Source organism: Microtus ochrogaster, linkage group LG4 (genome assembly GCF_000317375.1).
Source record: "Microtus ochrogaster isolate Prairie Vole_2 linkage group LG4, MicOch1.0, whole genome shotgun sequence".
Taxonomy (NCBI): domain Eukaryota; kingdom Metazoa; phylum Chordata; class Mammalia; order Rodentia; family Cricetidae; genus Microtus; species Microtus ochrogaster.
In genome coordinates, this window is record NC_022030.1 from 56,564,671 (window position 1) to 56,581,330 (window position 16,660).

Consider the following 16,660-nt stretch of genomic DNA (forward strand, 5'->3'; position numbering starts at 1 on the left):
GATCTCTGTGAGTTCGAGGCCAGCCTGGTCTACCAAGGGAGTTCCAGGACAGGCTCCAAAGCTACAGAGAAACCCTGTCTCGGAAAAAAAAAAAAAACAAAAACAAAAAAACAACAACAACAACAAAAAAGACTAGCCAGCATTTAAAATCAAATATGAACAAAATGTATATAGTATACTTGTTATATATTTGAACCAAAATTCTTAAGGCTTATTATTGCTGACTAATCTTTTTTTTTTTTTTTTTTTTTTTTTTTTAAGACAGAATCTCATGTTATAGTCCAGGCTGGCCTAGAACTTACAGCAGTTTTCTTGCCTCTGCCTACTAACTACTAGAGTTACAAGCATGCACCACCATACCCATTGGCTTACTGTTTTGAGTAATTTACTTTAGCAGTGTTTATCTTCCAAATTTTTATAGAGGGTATGCTTTGTACCTGTCATAATCAAGAAACACTGTTAGGCTTAGAATTGTCGCTCAGTTGGTAAAATGCTTGCCTAGCATGCAAAATCTGTGGATGTGAGTGCCAGCACAAAATAAACCAGGTGTGGTAACACACAATTTAATTCCACATTCATATTTTTTAATTATGTGGAAGTGGGGGTTTGTTCTTGAAAGCCAGAGAGAGCCAGGCTTGGGAACTGAGAACAGAACTTGATCTGTTGCAAGAATATTATGTGCTCCTGACTGCTGAGCCATCTTCCAGCCTCCAAATTCCCATTTTAAACTCTGGGGTATATTAGATAAAGTGTTCAACATTAGCTGTATTAATTGACATCCATATTGGTAGACATTAGCTATATCAATAGATACTTTGGCTTCTTGTAAAAGCAGTTCTCTTCTTCAGGATTCAAAATTGTGCAGATTAGAACCTGGGAAGTCCGAATTGGAGAACTCGGGATTTGACAGAATGAGTGAGGAAGAGGTGCTGGCCGCTGTGTTAGAGATAAGTAGGAGAGAATCTTTGCCTGTGCTCTGCCATGAGGATGACGATAAGCCAACCAGCAGCCCCGACACTGGATTCGCAGAAGATGATGTTCAAGAAATGCCTGAAAATCCAGATGCTATGGAGGCTGAGAAACCCAAAACCGTCGCTGAGCCAGGTAGGTTTCATCAAGATAAGTGTCTGTTATACAAAATGTTGTTCTAGAGCCTTTATTGATATGTGTCTTCTAAATAGTACAAGCCTTCAGGTTTGTAAATGGAAGTCATAGCAGGATGTCACAAGATTGTTTACTAGATTGTAGAGTCAGAGCCTCTTCAATTTTGAATTATTTTATATGCAAGTAAAATAATAATTAGGTTGTCCTCAATTTAACAAGAAACTAAAATCTGATGGGGTTCTTTATCCTTCTTAGTGCAAGTATCCTTTATGTATCCCCTGTTGTTATTAGTCAGTGTTTGATAAATATCACTTGTTCATATTAACCCTTTGTTTTCAGAACTATTACTGTGGATCAGTTTCTAAATCAAGGTCTTTCTCCCCTGCCCTGGAATATTGGACAATGTCTTTCATTTTTGGTTGTCAGAAGTAGAGAGAAGTGGGCTTAAGGATTTAGCTCAGTGACAGCAAACACAAGACCCTGGGTTCAGTCCTCAGCTGGGGGGTAGGGACGACAAAAACTAAGGTAACAAGTAGAAAGAGCTACAGACTTCTGGCATCAGCACTCCCATTTTCATAATTGAGGGGATCTTTAATTCCTGTCAGGTGACTCAGTTAAAGCTCTCCTATCCCTGGTAGAGTCTGTGGATCCTGCTAAAATTCACAGCATACACTCCTCTCCATTTCTCCCTTCCCAAAGACCTTATTTGTATCCCAGTCAAATTATTAATGGTGCTAAACCTGAGAAATCCCAGTATAGATGTGGGAAGATAAAATTGTTGGTCCCAAAAGATTGTAAGCAAGGACTGGGAGTGTTCCTTGTTTAGTAACAGGCATGCCTACCATGCACAAAGCTCTGAGTTTGATCCCCAGCACCTCATAAAACCACGCATGATGGTGCATACCAGTAATTCAAGCAAGGAGATGGAAGTGGAAGGTCGGGGTCAAGGTCATCCTCAGCTACTTAGGAAGTTCTAGGCCTTAGACCCTAAACCTAAAGTGTTAGGCAAGAGCAGGGCAAATTACTCTCTCAACAGTAGGTGCCACTAGAGTTCACAAAAATTCAGGTGTTTTTTTTTTTTTTTTCCAAAATAATATTCTGCTTCTTTAGAGCCTGCTAGTTTTTCTGAGATAACGAAAGACTGTGACGAGAATAAAGAAAACAAAACTCCAGAAGGCTGTCAGGGAGAGGTTGATTGGCTCCAGCAGTATGACATGGAGCGTGAAAGAGAAGAACAGGAACTGCAGCAAGCACTGGCTCAGAGCCTTCAAGAACAAGTAAGATACTCTGTCACTGCTTTCTCCGTTCTTCCAGACAGCAAGTCACAGTCACTACTGTGTTAGCATTTGCTGTGTGTCAGGCGTTGCTCCTGGCTGTTTATGTGCAGTTAGTTATTGAGGGGAAAAAAGAAAAACTGTTTGGGCTTGCTTTAGGCTTGAATGAGCAGTTATAACTAGTAAATTTTTTATTATTAAAATATTATTAGTCATGCTGTATGCTGTAGTTGATTGCATGTTAAAGCAAAATGACATGTTAAAGGGTGTTCCATGTTAGCCTTATTCTGCAAGCTGTCAGCACATCCCTCAGCATGATTTTATGAAATATATCAAGGCAGTAAACTTGCTTGGTTATTGTCTTACAATATGTCTTCTATAAATTGTTTGATAACAAATTTCTCAGAAATATCTAAAATCTATCAGCTCATTGTATAGCAAGTCTGTACACAAGTGTTTGTTGTAGTACTGGGGATCATACATAACATTGGCTACTCTAGGTTATATCCCTAGTTCTTAATTTTTACTTTGAAGATTTACTTTATTTTATGTGAGTGCACATTTTGTCTGCGTGTATATGTGAACCATGTGATTGTCTAATGCCCACAGAGGTCAGAAAACATAAGGTTCTCTGTGACTGGAAATTACAGATAGTTGTGAGCCAACATGTGGGTGCTAGGAATTGAAGCTGTGTTTCTGCATGAGCAGAAAGTGCTCTTGACCACTGAGCCATCTCTCTGAACCCCCAATTTTTACTTTTGGTTGGTTGGTTGGTTGGTTGGTTGGTTGGTTGGTTGGTTGGTTGGTTGGTTGGTTGGTTGGTTGGTTGGTTGGTTGGTTTTTTGAGACAGGGTTTCTCTGTGTAACAGCCCAGGCTGTCCTAGTTCTCACTTTGTAGACCAGGCTAGCCTTGAGCTCACAGAGATCCTCCTGCCTCTGCCTCCCAGGTGCTGAGATTAAAGGCAGGTGCCACCACCGCCAGGCTCGATTTTTACTTCTTTATATTAGTTTATTTGACCTGTTGTATCATCTAAGACACTTGACTTATAGGTGCTATTTTCATGGTTGTCTGATCCAGATCATGCCAATGAAAGTTTCATGAGACTGGAAATGTAGATCACCAGTAAAGCACTTGCCTAGCGTTGTGCACGGTCCTGGTTCCATCCCTCGCACTGAAAAACAAGCAAGTTAGTAAGACTCCCTAGAAGGAATGCTTGGGTTTGGTTTGTTTTTTTAAGAGGCCAGTTTTGGAAAAAAAACAAGCTTCCACTCCACCTTCCTCATAGGTTGTAGTTCAAATCTCTGTAAAGCTAGAGAAAGCATGGTAAGCAAATGCTCCCAGAGAAATTTATTTTCCCTTAATCAGTTGTGTCTAAGGAGTACCCCTTTAAATACCTTAGTTTCGTTCTTTTCTCTTTAGGAGGCTTGGGAACAGAAAGAAGATGATGACCTCAAAAGGGCTACAGAGTTAAGTCTTCAAGGTATAGAGATTATTTTAATTACATTTTTAAATGGAAAAGTATATTAATACATAGAAGACATTTTAAATTATTTTTTTTTAGACAGTCTCATTTAGCCTAAGCTGTCTTTGGAACTCTCTCCGTAGCCAAGGATGGCATTGAACTCCTCCTGATCCTCTGCCTTCTGAAAGGTTACAGGTTTACAACACCAACTGGTTTATGCAATAGTGGGGATCACTTGCAAGGCCTTATGTGTGCTAAACACTCAGTTAGCTGAGCTATATCCCTAGCCCTAAAGTGTTTTAGCTTCTTTGTTTTAATATAGTAATAAATATGAACACCTCCCAGGTATAGAGTCTTAGAAGTTAGACATGTATCTCTTTTCTCTCTCAGAGAAAATCATTGTTATAATACTTCCTTTAGCTTTATTTTTGTTTATTTACATTATATACTATATATTATTATATGTCATATTAATTTGCATGTGATATTATATTGCATATAATAAAATATGGTTATATTATGCTATGTTTCTATTATACTAATATGAAATGAGTGTGTGTGTGTGTGTGTGTGTGTATTTTTATAACGGGGCTAAAGAGATAACTCGGTGATTAAGAGAAACAGTTGCTCTTCCAGAGATCCCAGGTTTGATTCTCAGCACCCATATAGTATCTTACAACCATCTGTTACTCCAGTTCCACAGACAATAACGCCCCTTCTCACCTCCTTGGAATCAGGCATGCACATAGTATACATAAATACATGCAGGCAAAAGACCCATATAACAAGTAAAAAAAGTATATACTTATTTTTCAGTAATTTTATTATTGTCTGCATTTGTATCAGAATAATGTTTAATTTTTGTTTTAATCTAAAAACAGCAAGACAAAATAATTAAAGGTTTATAGTGCTATTTCTAAGATTTCTACAAAAATATATGGCTTCAATTTTCCAGTTGATTTTCTAACTGCTCATTCCCGGGAAGTCAGTTGATAGAGCCAGGAATGAGGACTCGGTTGCAGAAGATTCACACGCAGGGGGTGGAGGGATAAACAAGGATAGTTCCGTGAGTAAGACAACTTGGTGCATAAGCATAAAGACTTGAGTTTGGATCCCTGCACCCAAGTTAAAAAAAAAAAAAATCTAAGCCTTCTTACACAAGTGCTTGTAATCCTAGTACCATCGGGTGGGGAGGAGAGATGCAAACTGGACTGATGGCCTACCTCGAGTCGGTGAGGAAGACCTATCTCACGGGAATAAGGTGCAGAATGATAGAGTGGGATACATACACAGACACACAGCAGAATTAATATGTGATGTGAGCCAAGTTTACTGGACATTCACAGAGATTTGACTATCTCTTCAGCTGCATTTCTAAAATGCCTTTGGTTTTCCTCCTGTTCTTGGAAATAGAACACTTGGGTAGTATGAAGTGAGTGTTCCTGACTGATCTGAAAAGCAGAATCCAGAAGAGAGAGTAAAAATTTTGCCACCACTATAGTTATGATAAAGGCATAGACAATAAGCTAGGTTTCTCAGGCATTCTCTCTTCAGAACAAGCTGGATATGGGTATCCACACCTATAATCCCAGCCTTTGGGAGATGAAGCCAGGAAGATCCAAAATTGGGGGTTAATCATCAGTTCCATAGATAATTTGAGACTAGTATGACCTATATGAGAACCTGTCTCAAGAAAATAAAAATAATACATTGATGATGTGATGGCTCTCTCAGGTTCCATTACCACAGTCTGCCGGCCTGTCTTCTAACCATGTACAGGTTCTGTGAGATCTCCCAGCTACCACCTTCTTCCCAAGTCTCCCTATCTATTTTCTTTTTTGAGAAAAAGTATCATATAGCAAAACCGGCCCTAAACTCTTAACTCTCCTACCTCCCCATCCCAAATGCTGGAATTACAGGCATATAGCACCATAGCCTACTCTCTTTTCTGTCTTTGAAGCTTTTGTTATCCAGGAGCTCGGCTAGCCCACTCCTCACCTGTTCTACATCTGGGTGTTTTCATCATTTCCTGTGCTGTCTGGAAGCTCTCCAGCCTTTTCTAACTCCAAACTTCTGAGTTTTTGTTTCTGTCATGTCTGTTTGACTGTCAAGAGATGTTTTGTGCTCTTTTATGCCTTATTTTCACTGTTTCACTGAAGTACTCTCTGAACTGTGAGGCTGTACATACAGTTAATTGGTTGATGGTTTCTCTCCTGAGTAGAATTGTTTGCTTTAGATCGGTATCTAATGTGTTTGGTCTGCTGTATAGTCCTTGTTAAAAGCTTGTTCATATATCTACTAATTATTACTGTTAGTTCATAACGAAAACAAGGGAGCCAAAGTGGTGGTTGGAACCTGTAAGCACATGAATAGGTCAAATTTAACCCAATTTTAAGTCTCGCTCTAACCCAGACTAGCCTTGAGCTCACAGTTAGCAACTTGCATCCCTGTCCCAAGTGCTGGAATTACAGGTGTGAACCACTGCTGCAACTTTGAGCTCTCATGAGTATTAAAGTTCCTAAAGAATTTTAAATCTCTTACCTTTGTTCTAAAGAGTTCTAAGAGCCAAATATAGTAACAGAGCTGGCAGTGTGAGTCACTTGCATCATTCAGTATGCAACTAGCATCTGTTGTGAATGACCTCATCCGTGCTTCATATCCCTTAAACAAGAGACTGTTTAGTCTCTTCAAAAAATAGAGGTCTAGCCAGGCGGTGGTGGCGCACGCCTTTAATCCCAGCACTCGGGAGGCAGAGGCAGGTGGATCTCTGTGAGTTTGAGACCAGCCTGGTCTACAAGAGCTAGTTGCAGGATGGGCTCCAAAACCACAGAGAAACCCTGTCTCGAAAAACCAAAAAAAATAAAATAAAAAATAGAGGTCTAAAATTCTGTTTAGCACTGTTTAGTTGGGGTAAATGGTATGGTTTTTTTTTTTTCCATTCTTGGGTGTTCCTGTCTTAAATATCCTTGAGCTATGATTTTTTAATTTGTCATAAACAAAGGACTATTTAGAGATAGTGTCTCATTATATAGCCCTTACTGGCCTGACTGTAGAACAGTTTGGCCTTGAACTCACAAAGCTCTCTTCCTCTGCCTCCTGAGTGCTGAAGTTAGAGGCCTGCCTAGTTTGCTCTCTTTTGTGGGGGATAAGTGATTTGGGTTATCTGTATGGTTATGTATTATTTTTCAGTTCATTATTTCTTATGGTTATATACCTTAAAGTGTGTATGAAAGTTTTGTTTTACCCCCCCCCTCTCTCTCTCTATATATATATATATACATACATACATACATACATACATACATACATACACACACACACACATATGCATACATACACACACAATATGTGCGTGCCTTTGGAGGTCTGAGTTGCCATGTGGGTGCTGGAAACTGAACCTGGGTCCTCTGCAAATGCTCTTGAAGACTGGACCATCTCTCCAGCCCCAAGATACCTTTATCATATAAATGTATTTCAAAGAAAAGTCTTGCTTGCTATGCAAGCTTGAGAACCTGAGTTTAATTCCCAGCACCCACCTAAAAAGCAAGGTGTGGTGATACATACTTGTTTTGTTTAATATATTCTTAGTAATTCTTTGATAATTTTATGCATTCATACAATGTATCTTAATCATATTCATATTCGAACTGTCCTCTTTATCCTTTCCAGATCTACCATGTCCCTACAGCACCCACCCCAACTGCATATTTTTCTATATAACCATTAAAGTCCAAATTTCTACCTTTATATTACTGAGTGTAAGATCATCCACTAGAATATGATCAGCGTACCAGAGACCATACTCTTAAAGAAAACTGACTCTCCCTCCCCAAGAAGTGTAGAATGAGCTGTGGGTCTGCGTTCCTGCCACCCAGCTCCCGGCCGCCTGGCTAGCTTATGCCCCAAAATAACGACACACAAACTGTATTCTTTTTTTTTTTTTTTAACTTTATTATGTTTGTTGGTGTGAAAGTGTCAGATCTCTGCCGGGCGGTGGTGGCGCACGCCTGTAATCCCAGCACTCGGGAGGCAGAGGCAGGCGGATCTCTGTGAGTTCGAGACCAGCCTGGTCTACCAAGGGAGTTCCAGGACAGGCTCCAAAGCTACAGAGAAACCCTGTCTCAAAAAACCAAAAAAAAAAAGAAAGTGTCAGATCTCCTGGAACTACATTTTCAGACAATTGTGAGCTGCCATGTGGGTGCTGGGAATCAAACCCGGGTCCTCTGGAAGAGCAGTCAGTGCTCTTAACCACTGAGCCATCTCTCCAGCCCCACAAACTGTATTCTTATAAACACTGCTTGGCCCATTTCTATTAATGTGTGTAGCACCACGAGGTGCGCTTACCGGGAAGATTCTAGCCTACATCCATCCTGGGTTGGAACTTCATCATGCCTGCCCTGGAGAGCAGAGCTGAGGCGTATGAGCTCACTTCCTCTTCCTCCCAGCATTCTGTTCTGTTTGCTCCACCCACCTAAAGGCTGGCCTGTCAAATGGGCCAAGGCAGTTTCTTTATTAGCCAATGACCTTCCTCCATCAAAGAAGTCATAAACTTTTCATAAATCCTCTTTTAGGAGTGGTGCCTCATAAGCCCTTTCCCCTTGTGATAGTTACTTTTCTGTGGTTGTGATTAAAAAAAAAACATTACCAAGGCAACTTATAAAAGAAAACATTTAGTTTGGCTGAATGTAGCTAGAGGATGCTTGTTCGTTTCCCAGCCACCCAGACCCGAAATAATCATACAGAAACTGTATTAATTGCAGCACTGCTTGACCAATGACTAGCATATTCCTAGCTAGCTCTTACATCTTAAATTAGCCCATTTCTATTAATCTGTGCATCGCCACATGGTTGTAGCCTATCCGTCTGGCATTTGGATATCTCCTTCAGCAACTACATGACTTCTCTTTTTTACTCCACCTACTCTCTCCTCCTATCTGCTTGGAATCTCTGCCTTGCCCTATTCTGCGCTGCAGTAGACCCAAATCAGCTTATTAACCAGTGGTATTCATAGCATATAGAGGGGAATCCTACATCAGCTGAGCGTTTCGGAGTGTTAGAAACCATGGTGGTGGAGCAAAGACATGGCAGCAGGACCAGTTGAGATCCACAAACATGAGGCAGAGAGCAAGCAATGCACTGGGAATGGCACCTCAAAACCAACCCCTTGTGACACACCTCCTCCAAAAGGCCAAACCACCTAATCCTTCCCATACAGTTTCACCAACTAGGGACCAAGTATTTAAACACATGAGCCTGTGTATGGCTGTCATTCTCACTTAAATCACCAATCACTCCATGCTAAGTTGTTGATTGAATTCCTAAGTAGAGCAGCCTGACGTGTCCAAAGAGAACTATCTCACTCCAGTCTTCCTGACCTTTGACTACTCTTAGTCTTTCTATCCCTTTTTCTGTGGTGGTCCCTGAGCCTTGGGAACAAGTGGTATGTTATAGATGTCCAGTTTGTGACTGGTTTTGAGTTTCTATGTTAACCACTGTCTACTGCGCACAGAAAGTTCTCTGATGAGGATTGATAGCTACACTAACTAATGAGCACACAAATTTAGAGGACAGTTTGATACTATGTCCATTTAGCAAAATAATAATAGTAAGTTTACCCCATGGGTCGATAAGCTCCCCAACCATTGGTTCTTGATCAGATTTATAGTACCTGGTATGAACCAGTTAAACTGGTCTTAAACCAGTTAAAAAGCAGATGCCACCTTATCATTCATGCCACTATTGCACCCATTGGCATGGCTTGCCATGTCAGTTGTTACTGTAGGTCTCAGTTCACAGCCAGGTAAAACTGTTGACGTCTGTTTTTTCCCTCAGCAGCCTCTGCTAAGCTTTGTAAAGCATACTTCTCATCACAGTGCCAGGGAGGTACAAACAGTCTCACCAGAGCCTGTGAGAGACCTAGTCTTAAAAATCCAGGTAGAGGGGTTGGGATGGCTAAATGGTTAAGAATACTTCTATTCTTCCAGAAGACCCAGGTTCAATTACCAGCACTCACGTGGCAGTTTACAACCATGTGTGACTCTAATTCCAGGAGATCCGTCACCTTTTGGTGTCTGAGGCTTGCATGTGATGCACAGATAATACATATAGACAAAATACCCATGCATATAAAAGCTTTTTTTTTTTTTAAGGTCATGCAGTGGTGGCAGCACCTTTAATCCCAGCACTGGAGAGGCAGAGGCAGGTGAATCTCTGTGAGTTCGAGGCTAGCCTCGTCTACAAGAACTAGTTCCAGGACAGGCTTCAGAGCTACAGAGAAACCCTGTCTTGGGGGAGGTGTTAATTTAAAAAGGGGGGTGAGGAATAGAAGGCTTCTAAGGAACAACCCTAGAAATTTACCTCTACCTACATACACATACACACTCAACTGAACGTGCATGGACATACAGAAAACAAGGGACACCTTCATAGATGCCTGTATATACAGTTGCTTCCTAAGGTGCTTGTTAATTGGAACCCTGTTAATAAAATATTATGTCTTAGGATGATCAAATGAGTATTTCAAACTGGGTTTTTGGTTTGTTTTGGTTTGGGTCTTTTGAGATATGTTTTTGTTTGATAATCCATAGTGCCCTCATCCGAGCTATCTTCTTACTTCCATCTCTCTGGTGTTAGGATTACAAGTGGGCGTCCTCATATCTAGCTCTATCTTGAGCTATTTTATCTTCTCAGTCATCTTATGTCTATTTTAAGAACTTTTACCAGGCCCATCTTTCTGGTCTTCAGAGTTGAACAACCCTTTTCTGGATTCCCTGTGCTCAGATGAAGACTCTGGAAATGAGGATATTTTTGATATGGAATACACAGAAGCTGAAGCCGAGGAACTGAAAAGAAATGCTGAGGTATGGTTGGTGAGCCTGTCTTTAGAGACTCTCTTCAGTATGACACAGCTTCAATTCTGCCCCTCGGCTGCTGTCAGGGCACCTTCATTTTCTCATACCTGTCTTTTGTTCTTCATCTCTTATTTCTGTCTTTCTTTTTTGTTTGTTTTGTTTTGTTTTTTTCAAGACAGTCTGTCTGTGCAGCCTTGGATGGCCTGGAACTCGCTCTGTAGACCAGGCTGGACTCAAATTTATAGAGATCCACCTGTCTTTGCTTCCCGAGTGCTGGGATTAAAGGCGTGTGCTACCACTGCCCAGCTTCTTCATTTATTTCAAATAAAACAAATACATTCTGATTGTTCTTGTTAGATAACAATAAATATGTCCATATAAATAAAGACATAAATACATTAAATTATCTTTAGTACTACCAAGTAATTACTATCTTTATATTTAGTGAAAACCATTCAGTTGATTCTGTAATTCTGTGAGCACATTTGGTATCATTTTCTTCTCTCTCTCTCTCTCTCTCTCTCCCTCCCCCCCCCTCCCTCCCTCCCTCCCTCCCTCCCTCCCTCCTTGAGTTTTCAAAACAGGGTTTCTCTGTGTAGCCCTGGCTGTCCTGGAACTCACTCTGTAGACCAGAATGACTTCAAACTTAGAGATCCCTCTGCCTCTGCTTCTTGAGTGCTGGAATTAAAGGCATGTGCCACCACAATGTCTGACATCCTTCTCTTTTCTAAAATAATTGCTTTCCCCCAAAAAAATACTACATGGGATTCTATTCTTTTAGCACACAACTATTATTAGAAACTATTACTGTATTATTTTATCATTCCCACCTTCACATGTGCTTTAAAATGTTATAACCTAACCAGGCGGTGGTTATTACCTAAGGAGAATTTTTATTCTGCTTGCTAAAGACTATTAGCTGGACATAGTGGCTTATGCCTATAATCTCAGGACTTGGAAGGCTGAGACAAGAAGAGTTCAAGGCCAGCATACACTACAGAGTAACAAAAGAAGAAAAGGTTATTTACAAGTTTTTTGTTTAAATTTCATTTTTTAAATGAAGTCTTCTTTAGCTCAGACTGACCAGGAACCAGCTTTGTAACCAAGAGTGACCTGATCCTATCATGTGTCCCTCCTAAGTGTTGGAATTTTGTTGGTTTTTTTTTTTTTTGAGACAGGGTCTTGCTATGTAGTCAAGCTAACCTAGAATTCAGACCCTTCTGCTGAGTACTGGGGTTACAGTGATGCTTTCCCATACAACTTGAGTTTTTATTATAATAAATAGTGTGTTCAGCAGCTGTGTGATTATAGTGTTCTCCACATTTTTAATTTCCTACTGAAACTTCCTAAGGTAAACTACTTCATCAAAATGATAATGGTTTTTTATTTATTATAGCTATATTCCTTCTTTGGGTTTGATTTTATTATAAAGTATGTATATGAATATTACATTTTATTTTTTATTAACTATTTTAATGTAGTATTAAAATATAGAAATCTATCCATAACTATTGCAGTAACACAGCAGCTTTCCTTTTCATTCTGTTGTTTAGTAAGTAACTGTTTCTATAGGGCTGTAGTTATTATATGTGCTCATGTGGATCTGAAAAACAAGCCAAGATGGGCAGTGGTGGTGCACGCCTTTAATCCCAGCACTGGGAGGCCGCAGCAGGCGGATCTCTGTGAGTTCAAGGCCAGCCTGGTCTACAAGAGCCGGTTCCAGGACAGCTAGGACACAGAGAAACCCTTGCTATAGCATTTTTATTTGTATTTTAATAAATAAAGCTTGTCTGAAGATCAGGGAGTAAATCTGCCCCACTGGTCAGCCTTAAAAGACAGGCAGTGATAACACACACCTTTAATCCCAATAGTCACATTAGTTGTCATAGAAACCAGGCCATGCATTCCTTAAGTCCCAGCCCTAGAGAGCATTATAAAATGGGAGGAGATAGTTCTCACAGTCTCATTCTGAGATTCTTGGAGGCAGGATCGCCATTGCACACTGAAGTAGAGGTGAGAGCCAGTTTTGCTTTTCTCTGACCTTCAAGTTTAATCCCAGTTTTTCTCTCTGAGTTTTTTATTAATCATGCTTCAAACCTGTCTCAAAAAAAAAAAAAAAAAAAAAAAAAAAGAAGCCGGGTGGTGGTGGCGCACGCCTTTAATCCCAGCACTCGGGAGGCAGAGACAGGCGGATCTCTGTGAGTTCTAGACCAGCCTGGTCTACAGAGCTAGTTTCAGGACAGGCTCCAAAGCCACAGAGAAACCCTGTCTCGAAAAACCAAAAAAAAAAAAAAAAAAAAAGAAAGAAAAACAAGCTAATATGTTGCTAATGGATATAATTTTTCTAATTTTCTATAAAGGTAAATAATATATTGTTGCTCTACTGCTAAATCAGTCAATTCTTACTGGATATATTTTTACATCATTATTATAACATTACAATGAATGTATATATTTATATTTACATATTTGTTTGTTTGTTTTTCTTTTGTTTCTCAAGACAGGGTTTCTTTGTGTAGCTTTGGTACTCCTGGAACTAGCTCTTGTACACCAGGCTGGCCTCGAATTCACAGTGATCATCTGCCTCTGCCTCCCCAGTGTTGGCGTTAAGGTATGCGCCGCCACCACCCAACTGTAAAGTATACTTTTGTTAAGACTTATTTTTGTGTTGGGTGTACATGTCTGTGTTTGTGAAGGCCAGAAGAGGGCTTCATATCCCCTGGAGCTAGAATTTTATAGGCAGTTGTGATGCCTATGTAGGTGCTGGGGACTGAAGTTGGTTCCTCTGTAAGTATTAAGAAGTGCTCTTGACTGCTGAGCCATCTCTCTAGTCCTAAGTTTATTCCTTTCTTTTAAGTTATTTCCGTAGGATAGTTCCTGGAGATAGAGTTTATACATAAAAACATGCATGAGGCTTGTAAGCACTGTGACCACTAAGGTTTGTTACTGTCTCGTGCCACACTATGCACTGAAGATTCTGTCACCTTTGACTAATTAATTCAGCACTTTACTTTTATTCAAATGAAGAGCTATATACACTTCTGTTTTCAGACCGGAAATCTTCCTCATTCCTATCGGCTCATCAGTGTTGTCAGTCACATTGGGAGTACCACTTCCTCAGGTAAACAGACATCATGATCTCAGCATTTGTTAACAAAGTAGCTACCATTTGCCCTTTTTGTTATTATTTGTCTATCTTTGTAAGGTGTAGGTTGACTACATTAAGAAAAATTTAAGAAGCTAGGGATGTAATTGGTAAAGTACTTGCCTCCTAGGTTTTATCCCCACCACTGTATAAACTGGACAGTGAGGTACACATCTGTGATCCCAGCATTCATGGAGTAGAGGTAGAAAAATCAGGAATTCAGAGCCAGTCTGGGCTACATGAGACTCAAGCTAGAAAAAGATTAAAAAACAAAACAACAACAACAACAAAAAAAACTTTAGAATTCTCCCTTTAATAAACACTGTCTGTGAATTTTATAAGTCAGGGTAACTGCTTTCATAACTGATGAAAATTCCTCTGCACAAATACATTTATTAAAAAGTTGTCTTGGCCTGGGGAATGATCAGTGGATAAAGCGCTTGCCCTCTAAGCATGAGGACTAGAATTTTATTCCAGCACTTCCATAAGAATCCAGTGACCTGTCTGGAACCCCAGCCTCAAAGGAAGTAATAAGTTATTTCTCTCAGTTTGGTACATTTCTGTAATGTGCCAGACACTGAGAGGCAGAAGCAGCATGGTAGAAAAAACTCAAGACTTTGTAAACTACATAGGTGAGTTCAAGGTTAAGCGAGCTTCCTAAAGAGACCCTATGTCAAGTGACAAAGAGCTGAAATACAGCTCTGTTGCAGAATACCATACACACAACGTTCTCTGTACATAGTTTTCAGATGAATTTTACAAAGAAATGTTACTGAGGCAGAGAATAATGAGGGTTTCTCTTTAAGCTTCTGGTAGCCAAGAAAAATGTGGTATGTTTTAGAAAACTTAATTTCAGATTTTATCTGTTTCAGGTCATTACATTAGTGATGTATATGACATTAAGAAACAGGCATGGTTCACATACAATGATCTGGAGGTCTCCAAAATCCAAGAGTCCTCTGTGCAGAGTGATCGAGATCGGAGCGGCTACATCTTCTTCTACATGCACAAGTAAGAAACCAACCCACCAGGTAGTTACCACCATCTGAAGTTACCCAGACTTCCTTGGGAACAAGATAATAATTCCATCACTTTATTATAATTCCATATTTCCTCTGTTAACTCCACATTATCATCTCACAGAAATATCTGGGAATTACACTTAGGGCACTTTGTTCTGTGGTAGAACCTGTCTTATCATGGGTTGGTCTTCTGGTTGTCAGTGAGGTCTGCTCATGTGAGGGGAACTGCACAGCATTTTTATAAAGCTAACTGCCGTCGCTTCCTCATTCTCAGAATTAGCTTCTAGGGTTATGATGCTCAAACAAGTAAACGGCTAATTTAGTGAAATTTAGGTGCCAAGTAGGATGCAAGTTTTATCAGTATCCGTTTCCTGTCTGTGCACCCCCCACCTTGTCTCTTTTCATTGAATTCTGTTTATTTTTTGTTTATTTTAAGGGAGATCTTTGATGAGTTGCTGGAGACAGAAAAAAACTCTCAGGCACTTAGCATGGAAGTGGGGAAAACTACCCTTCAGACCTCGTGAGGAGCAAAGGGCTGGCAACATGAACTGCAATTTTCTCTCACTGCCACCCACCTCACCTTTCCTCTGTCCGAAGAGAATTTGGAATTCTACTTGATTCAGGAGCAACAAACAGCTCAGGGCCAAACCAAAAGACAAAATTCCATCATGTGTAACGCTCCATGCTGTTTTATGGAAACCTTGGTCTCATCTGTAGCTGATTAGCCTTTTTCTCCTACAAGAGTGACGCTTCCTTTTGTCTTAATAATACATGTTGTAAATATATATATGTAAATACCCACACAATTTATGGAATGACTGGAGCCTTAAAGCTAGGATGAGCCACCAGGAGTAGTATGTCTGCTCACAATGACTGCCACAGCTGTTTGGAGGAAAGCGGGAAGTGTGGAGATGCACATATCGTTTGGCTTGAACTTTTGCGTTTTGAGTGACTTCACTCAAGTCCAACCTTTGACATTTCTTATGAGTAAAGTTCACTGGAAAGCCAGTTACACTAATAATAGTTTGTTCTCCCTGGAAGAGACATTTCTGTAGCCTGATTTGAGTTTTATTTTTCCTTTGATTTTATGACTCTTAATGCTGTTTACATGCAGTTTCCAAAAAAAATGGATTGTTGGTGCTTTGGAATGTTCTAGTCCCACACTTGCTATTTATTATGCACTTGACGTTTTCTCTCAGAGATGCCGCTACACAGTGTGTTCATCATACTCTTTCCATATTGTTGTGGTGGTAAAGCTAAGTTTATATTTTCTTCTGTATCATTTTCCCATGGAGCAGGCATGATCCCAATGGATTAAAACCTCAGTTATAAAAGGTTCAAAGACCAGTATTGTTGCACGGGGGGGGGGGGGGGGGCTTTGTTTGTTCCGGCTGCCCAGCTAGCTTACACCTAAAATAATCACACAGAAACTGTATTCATTTAAGCACTGCCTGACCCATTAAGCACTGCCTAACCCATTAGCTCTAACTTCTTATTGGCTAACTCTTACATATTAGTTTAACCCATCTCTATTAATGTGTATCGCCATGTGACTGTGGCTTACCAGCAAGATTCTAACCAGCGTCCGTCTCGACAGGAGAACCATGGCATCTGCCACTCTGCCCTCCTTTCTACCATTCAGTTTACTCTACCTACCTAAGTTCTGCCCTATCAAAAGGCCAAGGCAGTTTTCTTCATTTAACCAGTGAAAGCAACACATAAACAGAACAACCTTCTACACCATTTCTCCTTTTCTGTTTAAACAAAAGAAGGCTTTCACTTTGACATAGTAAAATTACAT

The 16,660-nt window shown here is 40.1% G+C and overlaps 1 protein-coding gene across 2 annotated transcripts in view; it reads left to right on the top strand.

Annotated features, from left to right (window-relative positions):
• Usp37 (ubiquitin specific peptidase 37) overlaps positions 1-16,190 on the top strand; it is a 68,704-nt gene extending 52,514 nt beyond the window's left edge. For both annotated transcript variants that reach the window (XM_005361634.1, XM_026786192.1), the window contains 7 exons: positions 849-1,104; positions 2,215-2,381; positions 3,799-3,859; positions 10,586-10,701; positions 13,744-13,813; positions 14,710-14,848; positions 15,296-16,190. In XM_005361634.1, coding sequence (XP_005361691.1) covers positions 849-1,104; positions 2,215-2,381; positions 3,799-3,859; positions 10,586-10,701; positions 13,744-13,813; positions 14,710-14,848; positions 15,296-15,383 — 897 coding nt within the window. In that variant the 3' untranslated portion in view covers positions 15,384-16,190. The remainder of the gene's footprint in view (positions 1-848; positions 1,105-2,214; positions 2,382-3,798; positions 3,860-10,585; positions 10,702-13,743; positions 13,814-14,709; positions 14,849-15,295) is intronic.
• Positions 16,191-16,660: the final 470 nt, after the last annotated feature.